This window comes from Salvelinus alpinus, chromosome 2 (genome assembly GCF_045679555.1).
Source record: "Salvelinus alpinus chromosome 2, SLU_Salpinus.1, whole genome shotgun sequence".
NCBI classification, from domain to species: domain Eukaryota; kingdom Metazoa; phylum Chordata; class Actinopteri; order Salmoniformes; family Salmonidae; genus Salvelinus; species Salvelinus alpinus.
In genome coordinates this window covers 106517161-106545057 of record NC_092087.1, presented here as the reverse complement: position 1 = coordinate 106545057, position 27897 = coordinate 106517161, and the positions used below count along the sequence as shown (strand labels likewise).

General features: G+C 43.9%; 1 protein-coding gene across 2 annotated transcripts; it reads left to right on the top strand.

The window, feature by feature from the left end:
- The first annotated feature begins 29 nt into the window (after positions 1–29).
- Positions 30–27424, top strand: LOC139568423 (Golgi apparatus membrane protein TVP23 homolog A-like). 2 transcript variants are annotated; one of them, XM_071390229.1, is made up of 7 exons: positions 30–346; positions 463–551; positions 15656–15800; positions 15966–16055; positions 20009–20134; positions 23062–23212; positions 26349–27424. In XM_071390229.1, exons 1-7 carry the CDS (start codon positions 338–340, stop codon positions 26351–26353), a joined length of 615 nt encoding a protein of 204 aa, XP_071246330.1. In that variant the 5' UTR covers positions 30–337; the 3' UTR covers positions 26354–27424. The 2 variants fall into 2 exon arrangements, with proteins under 2 accessions (XP_071246330.1, XP_071246329.1); XM_071390228.1 differs by having other exon boundaries at positions 35–346; positions 23062–23193.
- Positions 27425–27897: the final 473 nt, after the last annotated feature.

Here is a 27897-nt window from a genome sequence, read left to right as displayed (position 1 = left end):
AACAAAAGATAAAACAAGTCTTAGCAACAGCTTAAGTAGCCCAGACGACCGGATAGCCTACTGTATAAGACGGCTAAATGTAGGCTATATTAAAATACCAACCTAGCGTGTTTCTCTCACAGAAAGAAAGTTCGCATCTCTCTTTCCAGATGATGCTGATGCGAGAACATCTCTCTCCATCTCCTTGGTGGGTTAGATAGGAGGTCCAGTCGGACCCATTTCACTGCGACACCTGCTTTATTCTATCCACCGTTAACAACGGACAGGGCTGTCAGAGCAGAACGAATGAGCAAATAGCGGACAGGTCTGGACGAGAACACCCGTCTTGCGGCTCACTATGAAACAGGTAGGCTAGGTTACCGTGTGTTGTTGTTTTAATGAAATCCTTTCTCCGGTCGGTCGGTAGCTAGCTAGTGGTCTAACGGTTTGTGTGATTACGGTTGTGTGTGCGCGCCGGTTCAGGGTGGTCTCGTGGACGATACGGAGGATGTGGAGTTGGATTTCAGTACCGAAGAGGAGGAGCAGAGAGCGCGCAGGGGGGCAAAGATCCGGTAAGAGAGAGACCAGAGAGGTAACCTACCCTCTATAGATCTACATGGATGTACCCAGTAATAGAGACTAGAGAGGTAACCTACCCTCTATAGGTCTACATGGATGGACCCAGTAATAGAGACTAGAGAGGTAACCTACCCTCTATAGATCTACATGGATGTACCCAGTAATAGAGACTAGAGAGGTAACCTACCCTCTATAGGTCTACATGGATGGACCCAGTAATAGAGACTAGAGAGGTAACCTACCCTCTATAGGTCTAAATGGAGGTACCCAGTAATAGAGACTAGAGAGGTAACCTACCCTCTATAGGTCTACATGGATGGACCCAGTAATAGAGACTAGAGAGGTAACCTACCCTCTATAGGTCTACATGGATGTAACCAGTAATAGAGACTAGAGAGGTAACCTACCCTCTATAGGTCTACATGGATGTAACCTACCCTCTATAGGTCTACATGGATGGACCCAGTAATAGAGACTAGAGAGGTAACCTACCCTCTATAGGTCTACATGGATGTAACCAGTAATAGAGACTAGAGAGGTAACCTACCCTCTATAGGACTACATGGATGTATCCAGTAATAGAGACTAGAGAGGTAACCTACCCTCTATAGGTCTACATGGATGTAACCAGTAATAGAGACTAGAGAGGTAACCTACCCTCTATAGGACTACATGGATGTATCCAGTAATAGAGACTAGAGAGGTAACCTACCCTCTATAGATCTACATGGATGTAACCTACCCTCTATAGGTCTACATGGATGTAACCAGTAATAGAGACTAGAGAGGTAACCTACCCTCTATAGGTCTACATGGATGTAACCAGTAATAGAGACTAGAGAGGTAACCTACCCTCTATAGGACTACATGGATGTATCCAGTAATAGAGACTAGAGAGGTAACCTACCCTCTATAGGTCTACATGGATGTAACCAGTAATAGAGACTAGAGAGGTAACCTACCCTCTATAGGACTACATGGATGTATCCAGTAATAGAGACTAGAGAGGTAACCTACCCTCTATAGATCTACATGGATGTAACCTACCCTCTATAGGTCTACATGGATGTAACCAGTAATAGAGACTAGAGAGGTAACCTACCCTCTATAGGTCTACATGGATGTAACCAGTAATAGAGACTAGAGAGGTAACCTACCCTCTATAGGTCTACATGGATGGACCCAGTAATAGAGACTAGAGAGGTAACCTACCCTCTATAGGTCTACATGGATGGACCCAGTAATAGAGACTAGAGAGGTAACCTACCCTCTATAGGTCTACATAGATGGACCCAGTAATAGAGACTAGAGAGGTAACCTACCCTCTATAGGTCTACATTGGATGTAACCAGTAATAGAGACTAGAGAGGTAACCTACCCTCTATAGGTCTACATGGATGTAACCAGTAATAGAGACTAGAGGGGTAACCTACCCTCTATAGATCTACATGGATGTATCCAGTAATAGAGACTAGAGAGGTACCCTACCCTCTATAGGTCTACATGGATGTATCCAGTAATAGAGACTAGAGAGGTAACCTACCCTCTATAGGTCTACATGGATGGACCCAGTAATAGAGACTAGAGAGGTAACCTACCCTCTATAGATCTACATGGATGTAACCAGTAATAGAGACTAGAGAGGTACCCTACCCTCTATAGGACTACATGGATGTAACCAGTAATAGAGACTAGAGAGGTAACCTACCCTCTATAGGTCTACATGGATGTAACCAGTAATAGAGACTAGAGAGGTAACCTACCCTCTATAGGTCTACATGGATGGACCCAGTAATAGAGACTAGAGAGGTAACCTACCCTCTATAGGTCTACATGGATGGACCCAGTAATAGAGACTAGAGAGGTAACCTACCCTCTATAGGTCTATATGGATGGACCCAGTAATAGAGACTAGAGAGGTAACCTACCCTCTATAGGTCTACATGGATGTAACCAGTAATAGAGACTAGAGAGGTAACCTACCCTCTATAGGTCTACATGGATGTAACCAGTAATAGAGACTAGAGAGGTAACCTACCCTCTATAGGTCTACATGGATGGACCCAGTAATAGAGACTAGAGAGGTAACCTACCCTCTATAGGTCTACATGGATGGACCCAGTAATAGAGACTAGAGAGGTAACCTACCCTCTATAGGTCTATATGGATGGACCCAGTAATAGAGACTAGAGAGGTAACCTACCCTCTATAGGTCTACATGGATGTAACCAGTAATAGAGACTAGAGAGGTAACCTACCCTCTATAGGTTTACATGGATGTAACCAGTAATAGAGACTAGAGAGGTAACCTACCCTCTATAGATCTACATGGATGTAACCAGTAATAGAGACTAGAGAGGTAACCTACCCTCTATAGATCTACATGGATGTAACCAGTAATAGAGACTAGAGAGGTAACCTACCCTCTATAGGTCTACATGGAGGTAACCAGTAATAGAGACTAGAGAGGTAACCTACCCTCTATAGGTCTACATGGATGGACCCAGTAATAGAGACTAGAGAGGTAACCTACCCTCTATAGGTCTACATGGATGTAACCAGTAATAGAGACTAGAGAGGTAACCTACCCTCTATAGGTCTACATGGATGTAACCAGTAATAGAGACTAGAGAGGTAACCTAACCTCTATAGGTCTACATCGATGTAACCTACCCTCTATAGGTCTACATGGATGGACCCAGTAATAGAGACTAGAGAGGTAACCTACCCTCTATAGGTCTACATGGATGGACCCAGTAATAGAGACTAGAGAGGTAACCTACCCTCTATAGGTCTACATCGATGTAACCTACCCTCTATAGGTCTACATGGATGTAACCAGTAATAGAGACTAGAGAGGTAACCTACCCTCTATAGGTCTACATGGATGGACCCAGTAATAGAGACTAGAGAGGTAACCTACCCTCTATAGGTCTACATGGATGTAACCAGTAATAGAGACTAGAGAGGTAACCTACCCTCTATAGGTCTACATGGATGTAACCAGTAATAGAGACTAGAGAGGTAACCTACCCTCTATAGATCTACATGGATGTAACCAGTAATAGAGACTAGAGAGGTAACCTACCCTCTATAGGTCTACATGGATGTAACCAGTAATAGAGACTAGAGAGGTAACCTACCCTCTATAGGTCTACATGGATGGACCCAGTAATAGAGACTAGAGAGGTAACCTACCCTCTATAGGTCTACATGGAGGTAACCAGTAATAGAGACTAGAGAGGTATCCTACCCTCTATAGGTCTACATGGATGTAACCAGTAATAGAGACTAGAGAGGTAACCTACCCTCTATAGGTCTACATGGATGGACCCAGTAATAGAGACTAGAGAGGTAACCTACCCTCTATAGGTCTACATGGATGGACCCAGTAATAGAGACTAGAGAGGTAACCTACCCTCTATAGGTCTACATGGATGTAACCAGTAATAGAGACTAGAGAGGTAACCTACCCTCTATAGGTCTACATGGATGTAACCAGTAATAGAGACTAGAGAGGTAACCTACCCTCTATAGGTCTACATGGATGGACCCAGTAATAGAGCCTAGAGAGGTAACCTACTCTCTATAGGTCTACATGGATGGACCCAGTAATAGAGACTAGAGAGGTAACCTACCCTCTATAGGTCTACATGGGTGTAACCAGTAATAGAGACTAGAGAGGTAACCTACCCTCTATAGATCTACATGGATGTAACCAGTAATAGAGACTAGAGAGGTAACCTACCCTCTATAGGTCTACATGGATGTAACCAGTAATAGAGACTAGAGAGGTAACCTACCCTCTATAGATCTACATGGATGTAACCAGTAATAGAGACTAGAGAGGTAACCTACCCTCTATTGATCTACATGGATCTACCCAGTAATAGAGACTAGAGAGGTAACCTACCCTCTATAGGTCTACATGGATGTAACCAGTAATAGAGACTAGAGAGGTAACCTACCCTCTATAGGTCTACATGGATGTAACCAGTAATAGAGACTAGAGAGGTAACCTACCCTCTATAGATCTACATGGATGTAACCAGTAATAGAGACTAGAGAGGTAACCTACCCTCTATAGATCTACATGGATCTACCCAGTAATAGAGACTAGAGAGGTAACCTACCCTCTATAGGTCTACATGGATGTAACCAGTAATAGAGACTAGAGAGGTAACCTACCCTCTATAGATCTACATGGATGTAACCAGTAATAGAGACTAGAGAGGTAACCTACCCTCTATAGGTCTACATGGAGGTAACCAGTAATAGAGACTAGAGAGGTAACCTACCCTCTATAGGTCTACATGGATGGACCCAGTAATAGAGACTAGAGAGGTAACCTACCCTCTATAGGTCTACATGGATGGACCCAGTAATAGAGACTAGAGAGGTAACCTACCCTCTATAGGTCTACATGGATGGACCCAGTAATAGAGACTAGAGAGGTAACCTACCCTCTATAGGTCTACATGGAGGTAACCAGTAATAGAGACTAGAGAGGTAACCTACCCTCTATAGGTCTACATGGATGTAACCAGTAATAGAGACTAGAGAGGTAACCTACCCTCTATAGGTCTACATGGATGGACCCAGTAATAGAGACTAGAGAGGTAACCTACCCTCTATAGGTCTACATGGATGGACCCAGTAATAGAGACTAGAGAGGTAACCTACCCTCTATAGGTCTACATGGATGTTCCCAGTAATAGAGACTAGAGAGGTAACCTACCCTCTATAGGTCTACATGGATGGACCCAGTAATAGAGACTAGAGAGGTAACCTACCCTCTATAGGTCTACATGGAGGTAACCAGTAATAGAGACTAGAGAGGTAACCTACCCTCTATAGGTCTACATGGATGTAACCAGTAATAGAGACTAGAGAGGTAACCTACCCTCTATAGGTCTACATGGATGGACCCAGTAATAGAGACTAGAGAGGTAACCTACCCTCTATAGGTCTACATGGATGGACCCAGTAATAGAGACTAGAGAGGTAACCTACCCTCTATAGGTCTACATGGATGTAACCAGTAATAGAGACTAGAGAGGTAACCTACCCTCTATAGGTCTACATGGATGTAACCAGTAATAGAGATTAGAGAGGTAACCTACCCTCTATAGGTCTACATGGATGGAACCAGTAATAGAGACTAGAGAGGTAACCTACCCTCTATAGGTCTACATGGATGTAACCAGTAATAGAGACTAGAGAGGTAACCTACCCTCTATAGGTCTACATGGATGTAACCAGTAATAGAGACTAGAGAGGTAACCTACCCTCTATAGGTCTACATGGATGTAACCAGTAATAGAGACTAGAGAGGTAACCTACCCTCTATAGGTCTACATGGATGTACCCAGTAATAGAGACTAGAGAGGTAACCTACCCTCTATAGGTCTACATGGATGTAACCTACCCTCTATAGGTCTACATGGATGTAACCAGTAATAGAGACTAGAGAGGTAACCTACCCTCTATAGGTCTACATGGATGGACCCAGTAATAGAGACTAGAGAGGTAACCTACCCTCTATAGGTCTACATGGATGTTCCCAGTAATAGAGACTAGAGAGGTAACCTACCCTCTATAGGTCTACATGGATGGACCCAGTAATAGAGACTAGAGAGGTAACCTACCCTCTATAGGTCTACATGGATGTTCCCAGTAATAGAGACTAGAGAGGTAACCTACCCTCTATAGGTCTACATGGATGGACCCAGTAATAGAGACTAGAGAGGTAACCTACCCTCTATAGGTCTACATGGATGGACCCAGTAATAGAGACTAGAGAGGTAACCTACCCTCTATAGGTCTACATGGAGGTAACCAGTAATAGAGACTAGAGAGGTAACCTACCCTCTATAGGTCTACATGGAGGTAACCAGTAATAGAGACTAGAGAGGTAACCTACCCTCTATAGGTCTACATGGATGGACCCAGTAATAGAGACTAGAGAGGTAACCTACCCTCTATAGGTCTACATGGATGGACCCAGTAATAGAGACTAGAGAGGTAACCTACCCTCTATAGGTCTACATGGATGTTCCCAGTAATAGAGACTAGAGAGGTAACCTACCCTCTATAGGTCTACATGGATGGACCCAGTAATAGAGACTAGAGAGGTAACCTACCCTCTATAGGTCTACATGGATGGACCCAGTAATAGAGACTAGAGAGGCAACCTACCCTCTATAGGTCTACATGGAGGTAACCAGTAATAGAGACTAGAGAGGTAACCTACCCTCTATAGGTCTACATGGATGTAACCAGTAATAGAGACTAGAGAGGTAACCTACCCTCTATAGGTCTACATGGATGGACCCAGTAATAGAGACTAGAGAGGTAACCTACCCTCTATAGGTCTACATGGATGTTCCCAGTAATAGAGACTAGAGAGGTAACCTACCCTCTATAGGTCTACATGGATGGACCCAGTAATAGAGACTAGAGAGGTAACCTACCCTCTATAGATCTACATGGATGTAACCAGTAATAGAGACTAGAGAGGTAACCTACCCTCTATAGATCTACATGGATCTACCCAGTAATAGAGACTAGAGAGGTAACCTACCCTCTATAGGTCTACATGGATGGACCCAGTAATAGAGACTAGAGAGGTAACCTACCCTCTATAGGTCTACATGGATGGACCCAGTAATAGAGACTAGAGAGGTAACCTACCCTCTATAGGTCTACATGGATGTACCCAGTAATAGAGACTAGAGAGGTAACCTACCCTCTATAGGTCTACATGGATGGACCCAGTAATAGAGACTAGAGAGGTAACCTACCCTCTATAGGTCTACATGGATGTAACCAGTAATAGAGACTAGAGAGGTAACCTACCCTCTATAGGTCTACATGGATGGACCCAGTAATAGAGACTAGAGAGGTAACCTACCCTCTATAGGTCTACATGGATGAACCCAGTAATAGAGACTAGAGAGGTAACCTACCCTCTATAGGTCTACATGGAGGTAACCAGTAATAGAGACTAGAGAGGTAACCTACCCTCTATAGGTCTACATGGATGTAACCAGTAATAGAGACTAGAGAGGTAACCTACCCTCTATAGGTCTACATGGATGGACCCAGTAATAGAGACTAGAGAGGTAACCTACCCTCTATAGGTCTACATGGATGGACCCAGTAATAGAGACTAGAGAGGTAACCTACCCTCTATAGGTCTACATGGAGGTAACCAGTAATAGAGACTAGAGAGGTAACCTACCCTCTATAGGTCTACATGGATGTAACCAGTAATAGAGACTAGAGAGGTAACCTACCCTCTATAGGTCTACATGGATGGACCCAGTAATAGAGACTAGAGAGGTAACCTACCCTCTATAGGTCTACATGGATGGACCCAGTAATAGAGACTAGAGAGGTAACCTACCCTCTATAGGTCTACATGGATGTTCCCAGTAATAGAGACTAGAGAGGTAACCTACCCTCTATAGGTCTACATGGATGGACCCAGTAATAGAGACTAGAGAGGTAACCTACCCTCTATAGGTCTACATGGAGGTAACCAGTAATAGAGACTAGAGAGGTAACCTACCCTCTATAGGTCTACATGGATGTAACCAGTAATAGAGACTAGAGAGGTAACCTACCCTCTATAGGTCTACATGGATGGACCCAGTAATAGAGACTAGAGAGGTAACCTACCCTCTATAGGTCTACATGGATGGACCCAGTAATAGAGACTAGAGAGGTAACCTACCCTCTATAGGTCTACATGGATGTAACCAGTAATAGAGACTAGAGAGGTAACCTACCCTCTATAGGTCTACATGGATGTAACCAGTAATAGAGACTAGAGAGGTAACCTACCCTCTATAGGTCTACATGGATGGAACCAGTAATAGAGACTAGAGAGGTAACCTACCCTCTATAGGTCTACATGGATGTAACCAGTAATAGAGACTAGAGAGGTAACCTACCCTCTATAGGTCTACATGGATGTAACCAGTAATAGAGACTAGAGAGGTAACCTACCCTCTATAGGTCTACATGGATGTAACCAGTAATAGAGACTAGAGAGGTAACCTACCCTCTATAGGTCTACATGGATGTACCCAGTAATAGAGACTAGAGAGGTAACCTACCCTCTATAGGTCTACATGGATGTAACCTACCCTCTATAGGTCTACATGGATGTAACCAGTAATAGAGACTAGAGAGGTAACCTACCCTCTATAGGTCTACATGGATGGACCCAGTAATAGAGACTAGAGAGGTAACCTACCCTCTATAGGTCTACATGGATGTTCCCAGTAATAGAGACTAGAGAGGTAACCTACCCTCTATAGGTCTACATGGATGGACCCAGTAATAGAGACTAGAGAGGTAACCTACCCTCTATAGGTCTACATGGATGGACCCAGTAATAGAGACTAGAGAGGTAACCTACCCTCTATAGGTCTACATGGATGGACCCAGTAATAGAGACTAGAGAGGTAACCTACCCTCTATAGGTCTACATGGATGGACCCAGTAATAGAGACTAGAGAGGTAACCTACCCTCTATAGGTCTACATGGATGGACCCAGTAATAGAGACTAGAGAGGTAACCTACCCTCTATAGGTCTACATGGATGGACCCAGTAATAGAGACTAGAGAGGTAACCTACCCTCTATAGGTCTACATGGATGTAACCAGTAATAGAGACTAGAGAGGTAACCTACCCTCTATAGGTCTACATGGAGGTAACCAGTAATAGAGACTAGAGAGGTAACCTACCCTCTATAGGTCTACATGGATGTAACCAGTAATAGAGACTAGAGAGGTAACCTACCCTCTATAGGTCTACATGGATGGACCCAGTAATAGAGACTAGAGAGGTAACCTACCCTCTATAGGTCTACATGGATGGACCCAGTAATAGAGACTAGAGAGGTAACCTACCCTCTATAGGTCTACATGGATGTAACCAGTAATAGAGACTAGAGAGGTAACCTACCCTCTATAGGTCTACATGGATGTAACCAGTAATAGAGACTAGAGAGGTAACCTACCCTCTATAGGTCTACATGGATGGACCCAGTAATAGAGACTAGAGAGGTAACCTACCCTCTATAGGTCTACATGGATGGACCCAGTAATAGAGACTAGAGAGGTAACCTACCCTCTATAGGTCTACATGGATGTAACCAGTAATAGAGACTAGAGAGGTAACCTACCCTCTATAGGTCTACATGGATGTAACCAGTAATAGAGACTAGAGAGGTAACCTACCCTCTATAGGTCTACATGGATGTAACCAGTAATAGAGACTAGAGAGGTAACCTACCCTCTATAGGTCTACATGGATGTACCCAGTAATAGAGACTAGAGAGGTAACCTACCCTCTATAGGTCTACATGGATGTAACCTACCCTCTATAGGTCTACATGGATGTAACCAGTAATAGAGACTAGAGAGGTAACCTACCCTCTATAGGTCTACATGGATGGACCCAGTAATAGAGACTAGAGAGGTAACCTACCCTCTATAGGTCTACATGGATGTTCCCAGTAATAGAGACTAGAGAGGTAACCTACCCTCTATAGGTCTACATGGATGGACCCAGTAATAGAGACTAGAGAGGTAACCTACCCTCTATAGGTCTACATGGATGGACCCAGTAATAGAGACTAGAGAGGTAACCTACCCTCTATAGGTCTACATGGATGGACCCAGTAATAGAGACTAGAGAGGTAACCTACCCTCTATAGGTCTACATGGATGGACCCAGTAATAGAGACTAGAGAGGTAACCTACCCTCTATAGGTCTACATGGATGGACCCAGTAATAGAGACTAGAGAGGTAACCTACCCTCTATAGGTCTACATGGATGGACCCAGTAATAGAGACTAGAGAGGTAACCTACCCTCTATAGGTCTACATGGATGTAACCAGTAATAGAGACTAGAGAGGTAACCTACCCTCTATAGGTCTACATGGAGGTAACCAGTAATAGAGACTAGAGAGGTAACCTACCCTCTATAGGTCTACATGGATGGACCCAGTAATAGAGACTAGAGAGGTAACCTACCCTCTATAGGTCTACATGGATGGACCCAGTAATAGAGACTAGAGAGGTAACCTACCCTCTATAGGTCTACATGGAGGTAACCAGTAATAGAGACTAGAGAGGTAACCTACCCTCTATAGGTCTACATGGATGGACCCAGTAATAGAGACTAGAGAGGTAACCTACCCTCTATAGGTCTACATGGATGTAACCAGTAATAGAGACTAGAGAGGTAACCTACCCTCTATAGGTCTACATGGATGGACCCAGTAATAGAGACTAGAGAGGTAACCTACCCTCTATAGGTCTACATGGATGTTACCAGTAATAGAGACTAGAGAGGTAACCTACCCTCTATAGGTCTACATGGATGGACCCAGTAATAGAGACTAGAGAGGTAACCTACCCTCTATAGGTCTACATGGATGGACCCAGTAATAGAGACTAGAGAGGTAACCTACCCTCTATAGGTCTACATGGATGTAACCAGTAATAGAGACTAGAGAGGTAACCTACCCTCTATAGGTCTACATGGATGTAACCAGTAATAGAGACTAGAGAGGTAACCTACCCTCTATAGGTCTACATGGATGGACCCAGTAATAGAGACTAGAGAGGTAACCTACCCTCTATAGGTCTACATGGATGGACCCAGTAATAGAGACTAGAGAGGTAACCTACCCTCTATAGGTCTACATGGATGTAACCAGTAATAGAGACTAGAGAGGTAACCTACCCTCTATAGGTCTACATGGATGTAACCAGTAATAGAGACTAGAGAGGTAACCTACCCTCTATAGGTCTACATGGATGTAACCAGTAATAGAGACTAGAGAGGTAACCTACCCTCTATAGGTCTACATGGATGTACCCAGTAATAGAGACTAGAGAGGTAACCTACCCTCTATAGGTCTACATGGATGGACCCAGTAATAGAGACTAGAGAGGTAACCTACCCTCTATAGGTCTACATGGATGGACCCAGTAATAGAGACTAGAGAGGTAACCTACCCTCTATAGGTCTACATGGATGTAACCAGTAATAGAGACTAGAGAGGTAACCTACCCTCTATAGGTCTACATGGAGGTAACCAGTAATAGAGACTAGAGAGGTAACCTACCCTCTATAGGTCTACATGGATGGACCCAGTAATAGAGACTAGAGAGGTAACCTACCCTCTATAGGTCTACATGGATGGACCCAGTAATAGAGACTAGAGAGGTAACCTACCCTCTATAGGTCTACATGGAGGTAACCAGTAATAGAGACTAGAGAGGTAACCTACCCTCTATAGGTCTACATGGATGGACCCAGTAATAGAGACTAGAGAGGTAACCTACCCTCTATAGGTCTACATGGATGTAACCAGTAATAGAGACTAGAGAGGTAACCTACCCTCTATAGGTCTACATGGATGTAACCAGTAATAGAGACTAGAGAGGTAACCTACCCTCTATAGGTCTACATGGATGTAACCAGTAATAGAGACTAGAGAGGTAACCTACCCTCTATAGGTCTACATGGATGGACCCAGTAATAGAGACTAGAGAGGTAACCTACCCTCTATAGGTCTACATGGATGGACCCAGTAATAGAGACTAGAGAGGTAACCTACCCTCTATAGGTCTACATGGATGTAACCAGTAATAGAGACTAGAGAGGTAACCTACCCTCTATAGGTCTACATGGATGTAACCAGTAATAGAGACTAGAGAGGTAACCTACCCTCTATAGGTCTACATGGATGTAACCAGTAATAGAGACTAGAGAGGTAACCTACCCTCTATAGGTCTACATGGATGTACCCAGTAATAGAGACTAGAGAGGTAACCTACCCTCTATAGGTCTACATGGATGGACCCAGTAATAGAGACTAGAGAGGTAACCTACCCTCTATAGGTCTACATGGATGTAACCAGTAATAGAGACTAGAGAGGTAACCTACCCTCTATAGGTCTACATGGATGGACCCAGTAATAGAGACTAGAGAGGTAACCTACCCTCTATAGGTCTACATGGATGGACCCAGTAATAGAGACTAGAGAGGTAACCTACCCTCTATAGGTCTACATGGATGTACCCAGTAATAGAGACTAGAGAGGTAACCTACCCTCTATAGATCTACATGGATGTAACCAGTAATAGAGACTAGAGAGGTAACCTACCCTCTATAGATCTACATGGATGTAACCAGTAATAGAGACTAGAGAGGTAACCTACCCTCTATAGGTCTACATGGATGGACCCAGTAATAGAGACTAGAGAGGTAACCTACCCTCTATAGATCTACATGGATGTAACCAGTAATAGAGACTAGAGAGGTAACCTACCCTCTATAGGTCTACATGGATGGACCCAGTAATAGAGACTAGAGAGGTAACCTACCCTCTATAGGACTACATGGATGTAACCAGTAATAGAGACTAGAGAGGTAACCTACCCTCTATAGGTCTACATGGATGGACCCAGTAATAGAGACTAGAGAGGTAACCTACCCTCTATAGATCTACATGGATGTAACCAGTAATAGAGACTAGAGAGGTAACCTACCCTCTATAGGTCTACATGGATGGACCCAGTAATAGAGACTAGAGAGGTAACCTACCCTCTATAGATCTACATGGATGTAACCAGTAATAGAGACTAGAGAGGTAACCTACCCTCTATAGGTCTACATGGATGGACCCAGTAATAGAGACTAGAGAGGTAACCTACCCTCTATAGGACTACATGGATGTAACCAGTAATAGAGACTAGAGAGGTAACCTACCCTCTATAGGTCTACATGGATGGACCCAGTAATAGAGACTAGAGAGGTAACCTACCCTCTATAGATCTACATGGATGTAACCAGTAATAGAGACTAGAGAGGTAACCTACCCTCTATAGGTCTACATGGATGTAACCAGTAATAGAGACTAGAGAGGTAACCTACCCTCTATAGGTCTACATGGATGTAACCAGTAATAGAGACTAGAGAGGTAACCTACCCTCTATAGGTCTACATGGATGGACCCAGTAATAGAGACTAGAGAGGTAACCTACCCTCTATAGGTCTACATGGATGGACCCAGTAATAGAGACTAGAGAGGTAACCTACCCTCTATAGGTCTACATGGATGGACCCAGTAATAGAGACTAGAGAGGTAACCTACCCTCTATAGGTCTACATGGATGTAACCAGTAATAGAGACTAGAGAGGTAACCTACCCTCTATAGGTCTACATGGATGTAACCAGTAATAGAGACTAGAGAGGTAACCTACCCTCTATAGATCTACATGGATGTACCCAGTAATAGAGACTAGAGAGGTAACCTACCCTCTATAGGACTACATGGATGTAACCAGTAATAGAGACTAGAGAGGTAACCTACCCTCTATAGGTCTACATGGATGGACCCAGTAATAGAGACTAGAGAGGTAACCTACCCTCTATAGGTCTACATGGATGGACCCAGTAATAGAGACTAGAGAGGTAACCTACCCTCTATAGGTCTACATGGATGGACCCAGTAATAGAGACTAGAGAGGTAACCTACCCTCTATAGGTCTACATGGATGTAACCAGTAATAGAGACTAGAGAGGTAACCTACCCTCTATAGGTCTACATGGATGGACCCAGTAATAGAGACTAGAGAGGTAACCTACCCTCTATAGGTCTACATGGATGGACCCAGTAATAGAGACTAGAGAGGTAACCTACCCTCTATAGGTCTACATGGATGGACCCAGTAATAGAGACTAGAGAGGTAACCTACCCTCTATAGGTCTACATGGATGGACCCAGTAATAGAGACTAGAGAGGTAACCTACCCTCTATAGGTCTACATGGATGGACCCAGTAATAGAGACTAGAGAGGTAACCTACCCTCTATAGGTCTACATGGATGTTCCCAGTAATAGAGACTAGAGAGGTAACCTACCCTCTATAGGTCTACATGGATGGACCCAGTAATAGAGACTAGAGAGGTAACCTACCCTCTATAGGTCTACATGGATGGACCCAGTAATAGAGACTAGAGAGGTAACCTACCCTCTATAGGTCTACATGGATGGACCCAGTAATAGAGACTAGAGAGGTAACCTACCCTCTATAGGTCTACATGGATGGACCCAGTAATAGAGACTAGAGAGGTAACCTACCCTCTATAGGTCTACATGGATGGACCCAGTAATAGAGACTAGAGAGGTAACCTACCCTCTATAGGTCTACATGGATGGACCCAGTAATAGAGACTAGAGAGGTAACCTACCCTCTATAGGTCTACATGGATGGACCCAGTAATAGAGACTAGAGAGGTAACCTACCCTCTATAGGTCTACATAGATGGACCCAGTAATAGAGACTAGAGAGGTAACCTACCCTCTATAGGTCTACATGGATGTATAGTACCACTCAAGAGTTTGGACTCACCTTCTCATTCAAGGGTTTTTATTTAATTGTACTATTTTTCTACATTGTAGAATCATCAAAACATCAAACTATGGAATAACACATGGAATCACCAAAAAAGTGGTCAACAAATCAAAATATATTTGAGATTTGAGATTCTTCAAAGTAGACACCCTTTGCTTTGATGACAGCTTTGCACATTCTTGGAATTCTCTCAACCAGCTTCACGAGGTAGTCACCTGGAATGCATTTCAATTAACAGGTGTGCTTTGTTAAAAGTTAATAGGTGGAATTTCTTTCCTTCTTAATGCATTTGAGCCAATCAGTTGTGTTGTGACAAGGTATGGGTGGTATACAGAAGATAGCCCTATTTGGTAAAAGTCCATATTATGGCAAGAACAGCTCAAATAAGCAAAGAGAAACGACAGTCCATCATTACTTTAAGACATGAAGGTCAGTCAATACGGAAAATTTCAAGTTTCTTCAAGTACAGTCATATCTGCAGCAGAGGTAACTCTGGTTCTTCCTTTTCTGTGGCGGTCCTCATGATAGACAATTTCAATATAGCGCTTGATGGTTTTTCGACTGTACTTGAAGAAACTTGACATTTTCCGTATTGACTGGCCTTCATGACTGGCTGTCTGACTGTCTGATTGACTGACTTTCCAGACACCCCCTCGCCTCCTTCCTGCACCTGTTCTTCCGAGTGGCTGCCATAGTAACCTACCTGCTCTGTGATTGGTTCACCAAGAGCTTTACTTCTTGCTTCATTATGATCATCACTCTGCTGTCCTGTGACTTCTGGTCTGTTAAGGTGAGAACACACACACACACACACACACACACACACACACACACACACACACACACACACACACACACACACACACACACACACACACACACACACACACACACACACACACACACTCTCTCTCTCTCTCTCTCTCTCTCACACTTTCTCACGTGTGTGTGTCAGAATGTGACAGGCAGGTTGTTGGTGGGTCTGCGATGGTGGAACCAGATCGATGAGGATGGGAGAAGCCTCTGGGTGTTTGAGGACAGGAAGGTGAGACGCTGGTGTCTGGTGTCTATGTGTGTAGTCCTCTGGTGTCTATGTGTTGTGTAGTCCTCTGATGTCTATGTGTTGTGTAGTCCTCTGGTGTCTATGTGTGTAGTCCTCTGATGTCTATGTGTTGTGTAGTCCTCTGGTGTCTATGTGTGTAGTCCTCTGATGTCTATGTGTGTAGTCCTCTGGTGTCTATGTGTGTAGTCCTCTGATGTCTATGTGTGTAGTCCTCTGATGTCTATGTGTTGTGTAGTCCTCTGATGTCTATGTGTGTAGTCCTCTGGTGTCTATGTGTTGTGTAGTCCTCTGATGTCTATGTGTCTAGTCCTCTGATGTCTATGTGTGTAGTCCTCTGATGTCTATGTGTTGTGTAGTCCTCTGGTGTCTATGTGTGTAGTCCTCTGGTGTCTATGTGTGTAGTCCTCTGATGTCTATGTGTTGTGTAGTCCTCTGATGTCTATGTGTTGTGTAGTCCTCTGATGTCTATGTGTGTAGTCCTCTGATGTCTATGTGTGTAGTCCTCTGGTGTCTATGTGTGTAGTCCTCTGATGTCTATGTGTGTAGTCCTCTGATGTCTATGTGTGTAGTCCTCTGGTGTCTATGTGTGTAGTCCTCTGATGTCTATGTGTTGTGTAGTCCTCTGGTGTCTATGTGTGTAGTCCTCTGATGTCTATGTGTGTAGTCCTCTGATGTCTATGTGTGTAGTCCTCTGGTGTCTATGTGTGTAGTCCTCTGGTGTCTATGTGTGTAGTCCTCTGGTGTCTATGTGTGTAGTCCTCTGGTGTCTATGTGTGTAGTCCTCTGATGTCTATGTGTGTAGTCCTCTGGTGTCTATGTGTGTAGTCCTCTGGTGTCTATGTGTGTAGTCCTCTGATGTCTATGTGTTGTGTAGTCCTCTGATGTCTATGTGTTGTGTAGTCCTCTGATGTCTATGTGTTGTGTAGTCCCCTGATGTCTATGTGTTGTGTAGTCCTCTGATGTATATGTGTGTAGTCCTCTGATGTCTATGTGTGTAGTCTTCTGATGTCTATGTGTGTAGTCCTCTGATGTCTATGTGTGTAGTCCTCTGATGTCTATGTGTGTAGTCCTCTGATGTCTATGTGTGTAGTCCTCTGATGTCTATGTGTGTAGTCCTCTGATGTCTATGTGTGTAGTCCTCTGATGTCTATGTGTGTAGTCCTCTGATGTCTATGTGTGTAGTCCTCTGATGTCTATGTGTGTAGTCCTCTGATGTCTATGTGTGTAGTCCTCTGATGTCTATGTGTGTAGTCCTCTGATGTCTATGTGTGTAGTCCTCTGATGTCTATGTGTGTAGTCCTCTGATGTCTATGTGTGTAGTCCTCTGATGTCTATGTGTGTAGTCCTCTGATGTCTATGTGTGTAGTCCTCTGGTGTCTATGTGTGTAGTCCTCTGGTGTCTATGTGTGTAGTCATCTGGTGTCTATGTGTGTAGTCCTCTGGTGTCTATGTGTGTAGTCCTCTGATGTCTATGTGTGTAGTCCTCTGGTGTCTATGTGTGTAGTCCTCTGGTGTCTATGTGTGTAGTCCTCTGATGTCTATGTGTTGTGTAGTCCTCTGATGTCTATGTGTTGTGTAGTCCTCTGATGTCTATGTGTTGTGTAGTCCTCTGATGTCTATGTGTTGTGTAGTCCTCTGATGTCTATGTGTTGTGTAGTCCTCTGATGTCTATGTGTGTAGTCCTCTGGTGTCTATGTGTGTAGTCCTCTGATGTCTATGTGTGTAGTCCTCTGGTGTCTATGTGTGTAGTCCTCTGATGTCTATGTGTGTAGTCCTCTGGTGTCTATGTGTGTAGTCCTCTGATGTCTATGTGTTGTGTAGTCCTCTGGTGTCTATGTGTGTAGTCCTCTGGTGTCTATGTGTGTAGTCCTCTGGTGTCTATGTGTGTAGTCCTCTGGTGTCTATGTGTGTAGTCCTCTGGTGTCTATGTGTGTAGTCCTCTGATGTCTATGTGTGTAGTCCTCTGGTGTCTATGTGTGTAGTCCTCTGGTGTCTATGTGTGTAGTCCTCTGATGTCTATGTGTTGTGTAGTCCTCTGATGTCTATGTGTTGTGTAGTCCTCTGATGTCTATGTGTTGTGTAGTCCCCTGATGTCTATGTGTTGTGTAGTCCTCTGATGTATATGTGTGTAGTCCTCTGATGTCTATGTGTGTAGTCTTCTGATGTCTATGTGTGTAGTCCTCTGATGTCTATGTGTGTAGTCCTCTGATGTCTATGTGTGTAGTCCTCTGATGTCTATGTGTGTAGTCCTCTGATGTCTATGTGTGTAGTCCTCTGATGTCTATGTGTGTAGTCCTCTGATGTCTATGTGTGTAGTCCTCTGATGTCTATGTGTGTAGTCCTCTGATGTCTATGTGTGTAGTCCTCTGATGTCTATGTGTGTAGTCCTCTGATGTCTATGTGTGTAGTCCTCTGATGTCTATGTGTGTAGTCCTCTGATGTCTATGTGTGTAGTCCTCTGATGTCTATGTGTGTAGTCCTCTGATGTCTATGTGTGTAGTCCTCTGATGTCTATGTGTGTAGTCCTCTGGTGTCTATGTGTGTAGTCCTCTGGTGTCTATGTGTGTAGTCATCTGGTGTCTATGTGTGTAGTCCTCTGGTGTCTATGTGTGTAGTCCTCTGATGTCTATGTGTGTAGTCCTCTGGTGTCTATGTGTGTAGTCCTCTGGTGTCTATGTGTGTAGTCCTCTGATGTCTATGTGTTGTGTAGTCCTCTGATGTCTATGTGTTGTGTAGTCCTCTGATGTCTATGTGTGTAGTCCTCTGATGTCTATGTGTTGTGTAGTCCTCTGATGTCTATGTGTTGTGTAGTCCTCTGATGTCTATGTGTGTAGTCCTCTGGTGTCTATGTGTGTAGTCCTCTGATGTCTATGTGTGTAGTCCTCTGGTGTCTATGTGTGTAGTCCTCTGATGTCTATGTGTGTAGTCCTCTGGTGTCTATGTGTGTAGTCCTCTGGTGTCTATGTGTGTAGTCCTCTGGTGTCTATGTGTGTAGTCCTCTGATGTCTATGTGTTGTGTAGTCCTCTGGTGTCTATGTGTGTAGTCCTCTGATGTCTATGTGTGTAGTCCTCTGGTGTCTATGTGTGTAGTCCTCTGGTGTCTATGTGTGTAGTCCTCTGGTGTCTATGTGTGTAGTCCTCTGGTGTCTATGTGTGTAGTCCTCTGATGTCTATGTGTTGTGTAGTCCTCTGGTGTCTATGTGTGTAGTCCTCTGATGTCTATGTGTGTAGTCCTCTGGTGTCTATGTGTGTAGTCCTCTGATGTCTATGTGTTGTGTAGTCCTCTGGTGTCTATGTGTGTAGTCCTCTGATGTCTATGTGTGTAGTCCTCTGGTGTCTATGTGTGTAGTCCTCTGGTGTCTATGTGTGTAGTCCTCTGATGTCTATGTGTTGTGTAGTCATTTAACATAACATTTAACATTTAAGTCATTTAGCAGACGCTCTTATCCAGAGCGACTTACAATAGTCCTCTGATGTCTATGTGTTGTGTAGTCCTCTGATGTCTATGTGTTGTGTAGTCCCCTGATGTCTATGTGTTGTGTAGTCCTCTGATGTATATGTGTGTAGTCCTCTGATGTCTATGTGTGTAGTCTTCTGATGTCTATGTGTGTAGTCCTCTGATGTCTATGTGTGTAGTCCTCTGATGTCTATGTGTGTAGTCCTCTGATGTCTATGTGTGTAGTCCTCTGATGTCTATGTGTGTAGTCCTCTGATGTCTATGTGTGTAGTCCTCTGATGTCTATGTGTGTAGTCCTCTGATGTCTATGTGTGTAGTCCTCTGATGTCTATGTGTGTAGTCCTCTGATGTCTATGTGTGTAGTCCTCTGATGTCTATGTGTGTAGTCCTCTGATGTCTATGTGTGTAGTCCTCTGATGTCTATGTGTGTAGTCCTCTGATGTCTATGTGTGTAGTCCTCTGATGTCTATGTGTGTAGTCTTCTCCCCAGGCCGGTGGAACGGAGGTGGAGGCCAGGATCTTCTGGTCGGGTCTGATCATCTGTCCTCTCATCTGGACCGGCTTCTTCTTCACCACCCTGTTCTGTCTGAACATACACTGGCTGGTAGCGCACACACACACACACACACACACACACACACACACACACACACACACACACACACACACACACACACACACACACACACACACACACACACACACACACACACACACACACACACACACACACACACACACCCACACACACACACACACACACACACACACACACACACACACACACACACACACACACACACACACACACACACACACACACACACACACACACACACACACACACACACACACAACAGCTGAAACATAGCAGTACCTTCTCCATACAGCTAGACTGACCATAACAGCTGAAACAGAGCAGTACCTTCTCCATACAGCTAGACTGACCATAACAGCTGAAACAGAGCAGTACCTTCTCCATACAGCTAGACTGACCATAACAGCTGAAACAGAGCAGTACCTTCTCCTCCATACAGCTAGACTGACCATAACAGCTGAAACAGAGCAGTACCTTCTCCATACAGCTAGACTGACCATAACAGCTGAAACAGAGCAGTACCTTCTCCTCCATACAGCTAGACTGACCATAACAGCTGAAACAGAGCAGTACCTTCTCCATACAGCTAGACTGACCATACCAGCTGAAACAGAGCAGTACCTTCTCCATACAGCTAGACTGACCATAACAGCTGAAACAGAGCAGTACCTTCTCCTCCATACAGCTAGACTGACCATAACAGCTGAAACAGAGCAGTACCTTCTCCATACAGCTAGACTGACCATAACAGCTGAAACAGAGCAGTACCTTCTCCATACAGCTAGACTGACCATACCAGCTGAAACAGAGCAGTACCTTCTCCTCCATACAGCTAGACTGACCATAACAGCTGAAACAGAGCAGTACCTTCTCCATACAGCTAGACTGACCATAACAGCTGAAACAGAGCAGTACCTTCTCCTCCATACAGCTAGACTGACCATAACAGCTGAAACAGAGCAGTACCTTCTCCATACAGCTAGACTGACCATAACAGCTGAAACAGAGCAGTATCTTCTCCATACAGCTAGACTGACCATAACAGCTGAAACAGAGCAGTACCTTCTCCATACAGCTAGACTGACCATACCAGCTGAAACAGAGCAGTATTTTCTCCTCCATACAGCTAGACTGACCATAACAGCTGAAACAGAGCAGTATTTTCTCCTCCATACAGCTAGACTGACCATAACAGCTGAAACAGAGCAGTACCTTCTCCATACAGCTAGACTGACCATAACAGCTGAAACAGAGCAGTACCTTCTCCATACAGCTAGACTGACCATAACAGCTGAAACAGAGCAGTACCTTCTCCTCCATACAGCTAGACTGACCATAACAGCTGAAACAGAGCAGTACCTTCTCCATACAGCTAGACTGACCATAACAGCTGAAACAGAGCAGTACCTTCTCCATACAGCTAGACTGACCATAACAGCTGAAACAGAGCAGTATCTTCTCCATACAGCTAGACTGACCATAACAGCTGAAACAGAGCAGTATCTCCTCCATACAGCTAGACTGACCATACCAGCTGAAACAGAGCAGTATTTTCTCCTCCATACAGCTAGACTGACCATAACAGCTGAAACAGAGCAGTACCTTCTCCATACAGCTAGACTGACCATAACAGCTGAAACAGAGCAGTACCTTCTCCATACAGCTAGACTGACCATAACAGCTGAAACAGAGCAGTACCTTCTCCTCCATACAGCTAGACTGACCATAACAGCTGAAACAGAGCAGTACCTTCTCCATACAGCTAGACTGACCATAACAGCTGAAACAGAGCAGTACCTTAATTAAAATAAGATTAAATTAATGTGTTTTCCTACAGATCTACATACTACTATCTATCTATCTATCTATCTATCTATCTATCTATCTATCTATCTATCTATCTATCTATCTATCTATCTATCTATCTATCTATCTATCTATCTATCTATCTATCTACTATCTACATATACGATCTACCTACTACTACATATCTACATAACCTACTACTACATATCTACATAACCTACTTCTACATATCTACATAACCTACTTCTACATATCTACATAACCTACTTCTACATATCTACATAACCTACTTCTACATATCTACATAACCTACTTCTACATATCTACATAACCTACTTCTACATATCTACATAACCTACTACTACATATCTACATAACCTACTTCTACATATCTACATAACCTACTACTACATATGTAGACAACATACTACTACATATCTACTCCACCCACCTGAGTTAAGTCTCCACCCCCCTGAGTTATGTCTCCACCTCCCTGAGTTAAGTCTCCACCCACCTGAGTTAAGTCTCCACCCCCCTGAGTTAAGTCTCCACCCCCCCCTGAGTTAAGTCTCCACCCCCCTGAGTTAAGTCTCCACCCCCCTGAGTTAATACTTGGTGAAAGCACCTTTGGCAGCCATTAAAACTATGATTCCTTTTCATTAATCATTAAGATTCTATCAACTTTACCCGTCTCTGCCGTGCAGGTTTTCTATAGCCGCTGTACGTGACCCAGACCACTACATATCAGTGTTACTTATCTGCACTCGTAACCAAGGCTGTCCAAGTGTGTGATACGAGGGGCTGGTATTTAAGAAGCTTGTCAGCAACAGGCAGGTTCCATGTAACAGTCAAAGGAGCAGCCCTCCTCCAGAATCTCCCTCTGGTCTGCCCCCATAATAACATGATCTGCTGTATCTTGTACACAATAAAACACACAGACTCACACACACACACACACACACACACACACACACACACACACACACACACACACACACACACACACACACACACACACACACACACACACACACACACACACACACACACACACACACACACACACACACACACACACAGACACACACACACACACACAGACTCACACGTACTCCCTCTCCCCCCAGGTGTTGGTGGTAGCCAGTATCTCTCTCCAGGGGGCTAATCTATATGGTTACCTGCGCTGCAAGAACGACAGACAGGAAGCCCCACCCACATCCACTTCCTCTTTCCTGCAGGGACAGCACTTCCTCCAGCGGGTGAGGATAGGGGTTAGAGGTGAGGGGTTACAGGTTATAGTCAGTTGTCCACGTTAATCCCTCCCTGTCTGTTTCATAATGACTATGACTAGTAGAGGTCAGGGGTCAGGGGTTATAGTCAGTGTTGGGGAGTAGTAGAGGTCAGGGGTTAGAGGTTATAGTCAGTGTTGGGGAGTAGTAGAGGTCAGGGGTTAGAGGTTATAGTCAGTGTTGGGGAGTAGTAGAGGTCAGGGGTCAGGGGTTATAGTCAGTGTTGGGGAGTAGTAGAGTTCAGGGGTTAGAGGTTATAGTCAGTGTTGGGGACTAGTAGAGGTCAGGGGTCAGGGGTTAGAGGTTATAGTCAGTGTTGGGGAGTAGTAGAGGTCAGGGGTTAGAGGTTATAGTCAGTGTTGGGGAGTAGTAGAGGTCAGGGGTTAGAGGTTATAGTCAGTGTTGGGGAGTAGTAGAGGTCCGGGGTTAGAGGTTATAGTCAGTGTTGGGGAGTAGTAGAGGTCAGGGGTTAGAGGTTATAGTCAGTGTTGGGGAGTAGTAGAGGTCAGGGGTTAGAGGTTATAGTCAGTGTTGGGGAGTAGTAGAGGTCAGGGGTTAGAGGTTATAGTCAGTGTTGGGGAGTAGTAGAGGTCAGGGGTTAGAGGTTATAGTCAGTGTTGGGGAGTAGTAGAGGTCAGGGGTTAGAGGTTATAGTCAGTGTTGGGGAGTAGTAGAGGTCAGAGTTTAGAGGTTATAGTCAGTGTTGGGGAGTAGTAGAGGTCAGGGGTTAGAGGTTATAGTCAGTGTTGGGGAGTAGTAGAGGTCAGGGGTTAGAGGTTATAGTCAGTGTTGGGGAGTAGTAGAGGTCAGGGGTTAGAGGTTATAGTCAGTGTTGGGGAGTAGTAGAGGTCAGGGGTTAGAGGTTATAGTCAGTGTTGGGGAGTAGTAGAGGTCAGGGGTTAGAGGTTATAGTCAGTGTTGGGGAGTAGTAGAGGTCAGGGGTTAGAGGTTATAGTCAGTGTTGGGGAGTAGTAGAGATCAGGGGTTAGAGGTTATAGTCAGTGTTGGGGAGTAGTAGAGGTCAGGGGTTAGAGGTTATAGTCAGTGTTGGGGAGTAGTAGAGGTCAGAGGTCAGGGGTTAGAGGTTATAGTCAGTGTTGGGGAGTAGTAGAGGTCAGGGGTTAGAGGTTATAGTCAGTGTTGGGGAGTAGTAGAGGTCAGGGGTTAGAGGTTATAGTCAGTGTTGGGGAGTAGTAGAGGTCAGGGGTCAGGGGTTAGAGGTTATAGTCAGTGTTGGGGAGTAGTAGAGGTCAGGGGTTAGAGGTTATAGTCAGTGTTGGGGAGTAGTAGAGGCCAGGGGTTAGAGGTTATAGTCAGTGTTGGGGAGTAGTAGAGGCCAGGGGTTAGAGGTTATAGTCAGTGTTGGGGAGTAGTAGAGGTCAGGGGTTAGAGGTTATAGTCAGTGTTGGGGAGTAGTAGAGGTCAGGGGTCAGGGGTTATAGTCAGTGTTGGGGAGTAGTAGAGGTCAGGGGTTAGAGGTTATAGTCAGTGTTGGGGAGTAGTAGAGGTCAGGGGTTAGAGGTTATAGTCAGTGTTGGGGAGTAGTAGAGGTCTGGGGTTAGAGGTTATAGAAATGAATGGTCTCCAGTTTGATGTAGTCATTGCATGCTAGGAATATGGGACCAAATACTACACTTTTGACTACTTTATTTAAAAAATCTTTAGGGGTGTCAATAATCTTTAGGGGTGTCAATAATCTGTAGGGGTGTCAATAATCTTTAGGGGTGTCAATAATGTTTAGGGGTGTCAATAATCTTTAGAGGTGTCAATAATCTGTAGGGGTGTCAATAATGTTTAGGGGTGTCAATAATCTTTAGGGGTGTCAATAATCTTTAGGGGTGTCAATAATGTTTAGGGGTGTCAATAATGTTTAGGGGTGTCAATAATCTTTAGGGGTGTCAATAATGTTTAGGGGTGTCAATAATGTTTAGGGGTGTCAATAATCTTTAGGGGTGTCAATAATGTTTAGGGGTGTCAATAATGTTTAGGGGTGTCAATAATGTTTAGGGGTGTCAATAATCTTTAGGGGTGTCAATAATGTTTAGGGGTGTCAATAATGTTTAGGGGTGTCAATAATCTTCAGGGGTGTCAATAATCTTTAAGGGTGTCAATAATCTGTAGGGGTGTCAATAATGTTTAGAGGGTGTCAATAATCTTTAGATGTTCAATAATCTTTAGGGGTGTCAATAATCTTTAGATGTTCTATAATCTTTAGGGGTGTCAATAATCTTTAGGGGTGTCAATAATCTTTAGGGGTGTCAATAATCTGTAGGGGTGTCAATAATGTTTAGAGGTGTCAATACTATTTAGGGGTGTCAATAATCTTTAGAGGGTGTCAATAATGTTTAGGGGTGTCAATAATCTTTAGAGGGTGTCAATAATCTTTAGGGGTGTCAACAATAATAATTTTATGGGTCGTATAAAATAATTTCCAAATGTTTTTGAGCCTAGAATATTGCTCAGTATTTGAATTGTTTTTTTTATACAGTCATTATTGAAACAGGCAGGGAGGGACTAACCTGGACAATAATGACATCTTTAATTGGTCCAGTAAGAAACCCCTGTTGTGATTTTTTGTTTTGCTACTCTGTTCTCTAATGAACAGGACTCTGTTTAACTGGTCTCCTCTGTTCTCTAATGAACAGGACTCTGTTTGACTGGTCTCCTCTGTTCTCTAATGAACAGGACTCTGTGTGACTGGTCTCCTCTGTTCTCTAATGAACAGGACTCTGTTTAACTGGTCTCCTCTGTTCTCTAATGAACAGGACTCTGTTTGACTGGTCTCCTCTGTTCTCTAATGAACAGGACTCTGTGTGACTGGTCTCCTCTGTTCTCTAATGAACAGGACTCTGTGTGACTGGTCTCCTCTGTTCTCTAATGAACAGGACTCTGTTTAACTGGTCTCCTCTGTTCTCTAATGAACAGGACTCTGTTTAACTGGTCTCCTCTGTTCTCTAATGAACAGGACTCTGTTTAACTGGTCTCCTCTGTTCTCTAATGAACAGGACTCTGTTTAACTGGTCTCCTCTGTTCTCTAATGAACAGGACTCTGTTTAACTGTTCTCCTCTGTTCTCTAATGAACAGGACTCTGTTTAACTGGTCTCTTCTGTTCCTGGTCTTTCAGCCTGATATCATCTCCAGAATGCTGTGATGGAATCACCTGCAGCTACGTTCTTCTCTGAGTGTGTGTGTGTGTGTGTGTGTCTGTGTGTGTGTGTGCGTGTGCGTGTGCGTGTGTGTGTGTGTGTGTGCGTGTGTGTGTGTGTGTGTGTGTGTGCGTGTGCGTGTGTGTGTGTGTGTGTGAGACAGACAGACAGAGCAGGAAATGTTCTGGAACTCAGAAGGGGATTTACAGAAGCCTCTTCTAGGCCTCCCAATATCAAAGCTCCTGGAATTTACATTAGTTTCATATTCAGCATTTTAATTATTTTGATTTCAATTTATATTTCTATGAATATATACAGTATTTTTTTTACTTCTGACGTTGTTATAATCTGTTTCCTGTCTGTCTGATGGCCTATAGAACAAACACACCTTCCTGTTTCCTGTCTGTCTGATGGCCTATAGAACAAACACACCTTCCTGTTTCCTGCCTGTCTGATGGCTAATAGAACAAACACACCTTCCTGTTTCCTGTCTGTCTGATGGCTAATAGAACAAACACACCTTCCTGTTTCCTGTCTGTCTGATGGCTAATAGAACAAACACACCTTCCTGTTTCCTGTCTGTCTGATGGCTAATAGAACAAACACACCTTCCTGTTTCCTGTCTGTCTGATGGCTAATAGAACAAACACACCTTCCTGTTTCCTGTCTGTCTGATGGCCTATAGAACAAACACACCTTCCTGTTTCCTGTCTGTCTGATGGCTAATAGAACAAACACACCTTCCTGTTTCCTGTCTGTCTGATGGCCTATAGAACAAACACACCTTCCTGTTTCCTGTCTGTCTGATGGCCTATAGAACAAACACACCTTCCTGTTTCCTGTCTGTCTGATGGCTAATAGAAAAAACACACTTTCCTGTTTCCTGTCTGTCTGATGGCTAATAGAACAAACACACCTTTCTGTTTCCTGTCTGTCTGATGGCTAATAGATCAAACACACCTTTCTGTTTCCTGTCTGTCTGATGGCTAATAGAACAAACACAGCTTCCTGTTTCCTGTCTGTCTGATGGCTAATAAAACACTGAAGAAGTGAAGCGGTGTCTCTCATTCTGGATGTAATATTGTGTTTGTGCTGTTTTATTGAGGGAGATGTACTGACTATGACTGTGATATGTGATATGTGGTTGAGGATAACGGGGCGGCAGGTAACCTAGTGGTTGGAGGAGCCGAAACGGTGAAAGTTCTGTCGACGTGCCCTTGAGCAAGGCACTTAACCCTTATAATACTACGGCTGACTCTGTAAAACAACACATTTCACTGCACCTATCTGGTGTATGTGACAATAAAATATATACATTGCATTCGGAAAAGTATTCAGACCCCTTGAGTTTTTACACATTTTGTTACGTTACCGCCTTGTTCTAAAATGTATTAAATTATTATTTTTCCTCCTCATCAGTCTACACACAATACCCCATAATGACACCACAATACCCCATAATGACATCACAATACCCCATAATGACACCACAATACCCCATAATGACATCACAATACCCCATAATGA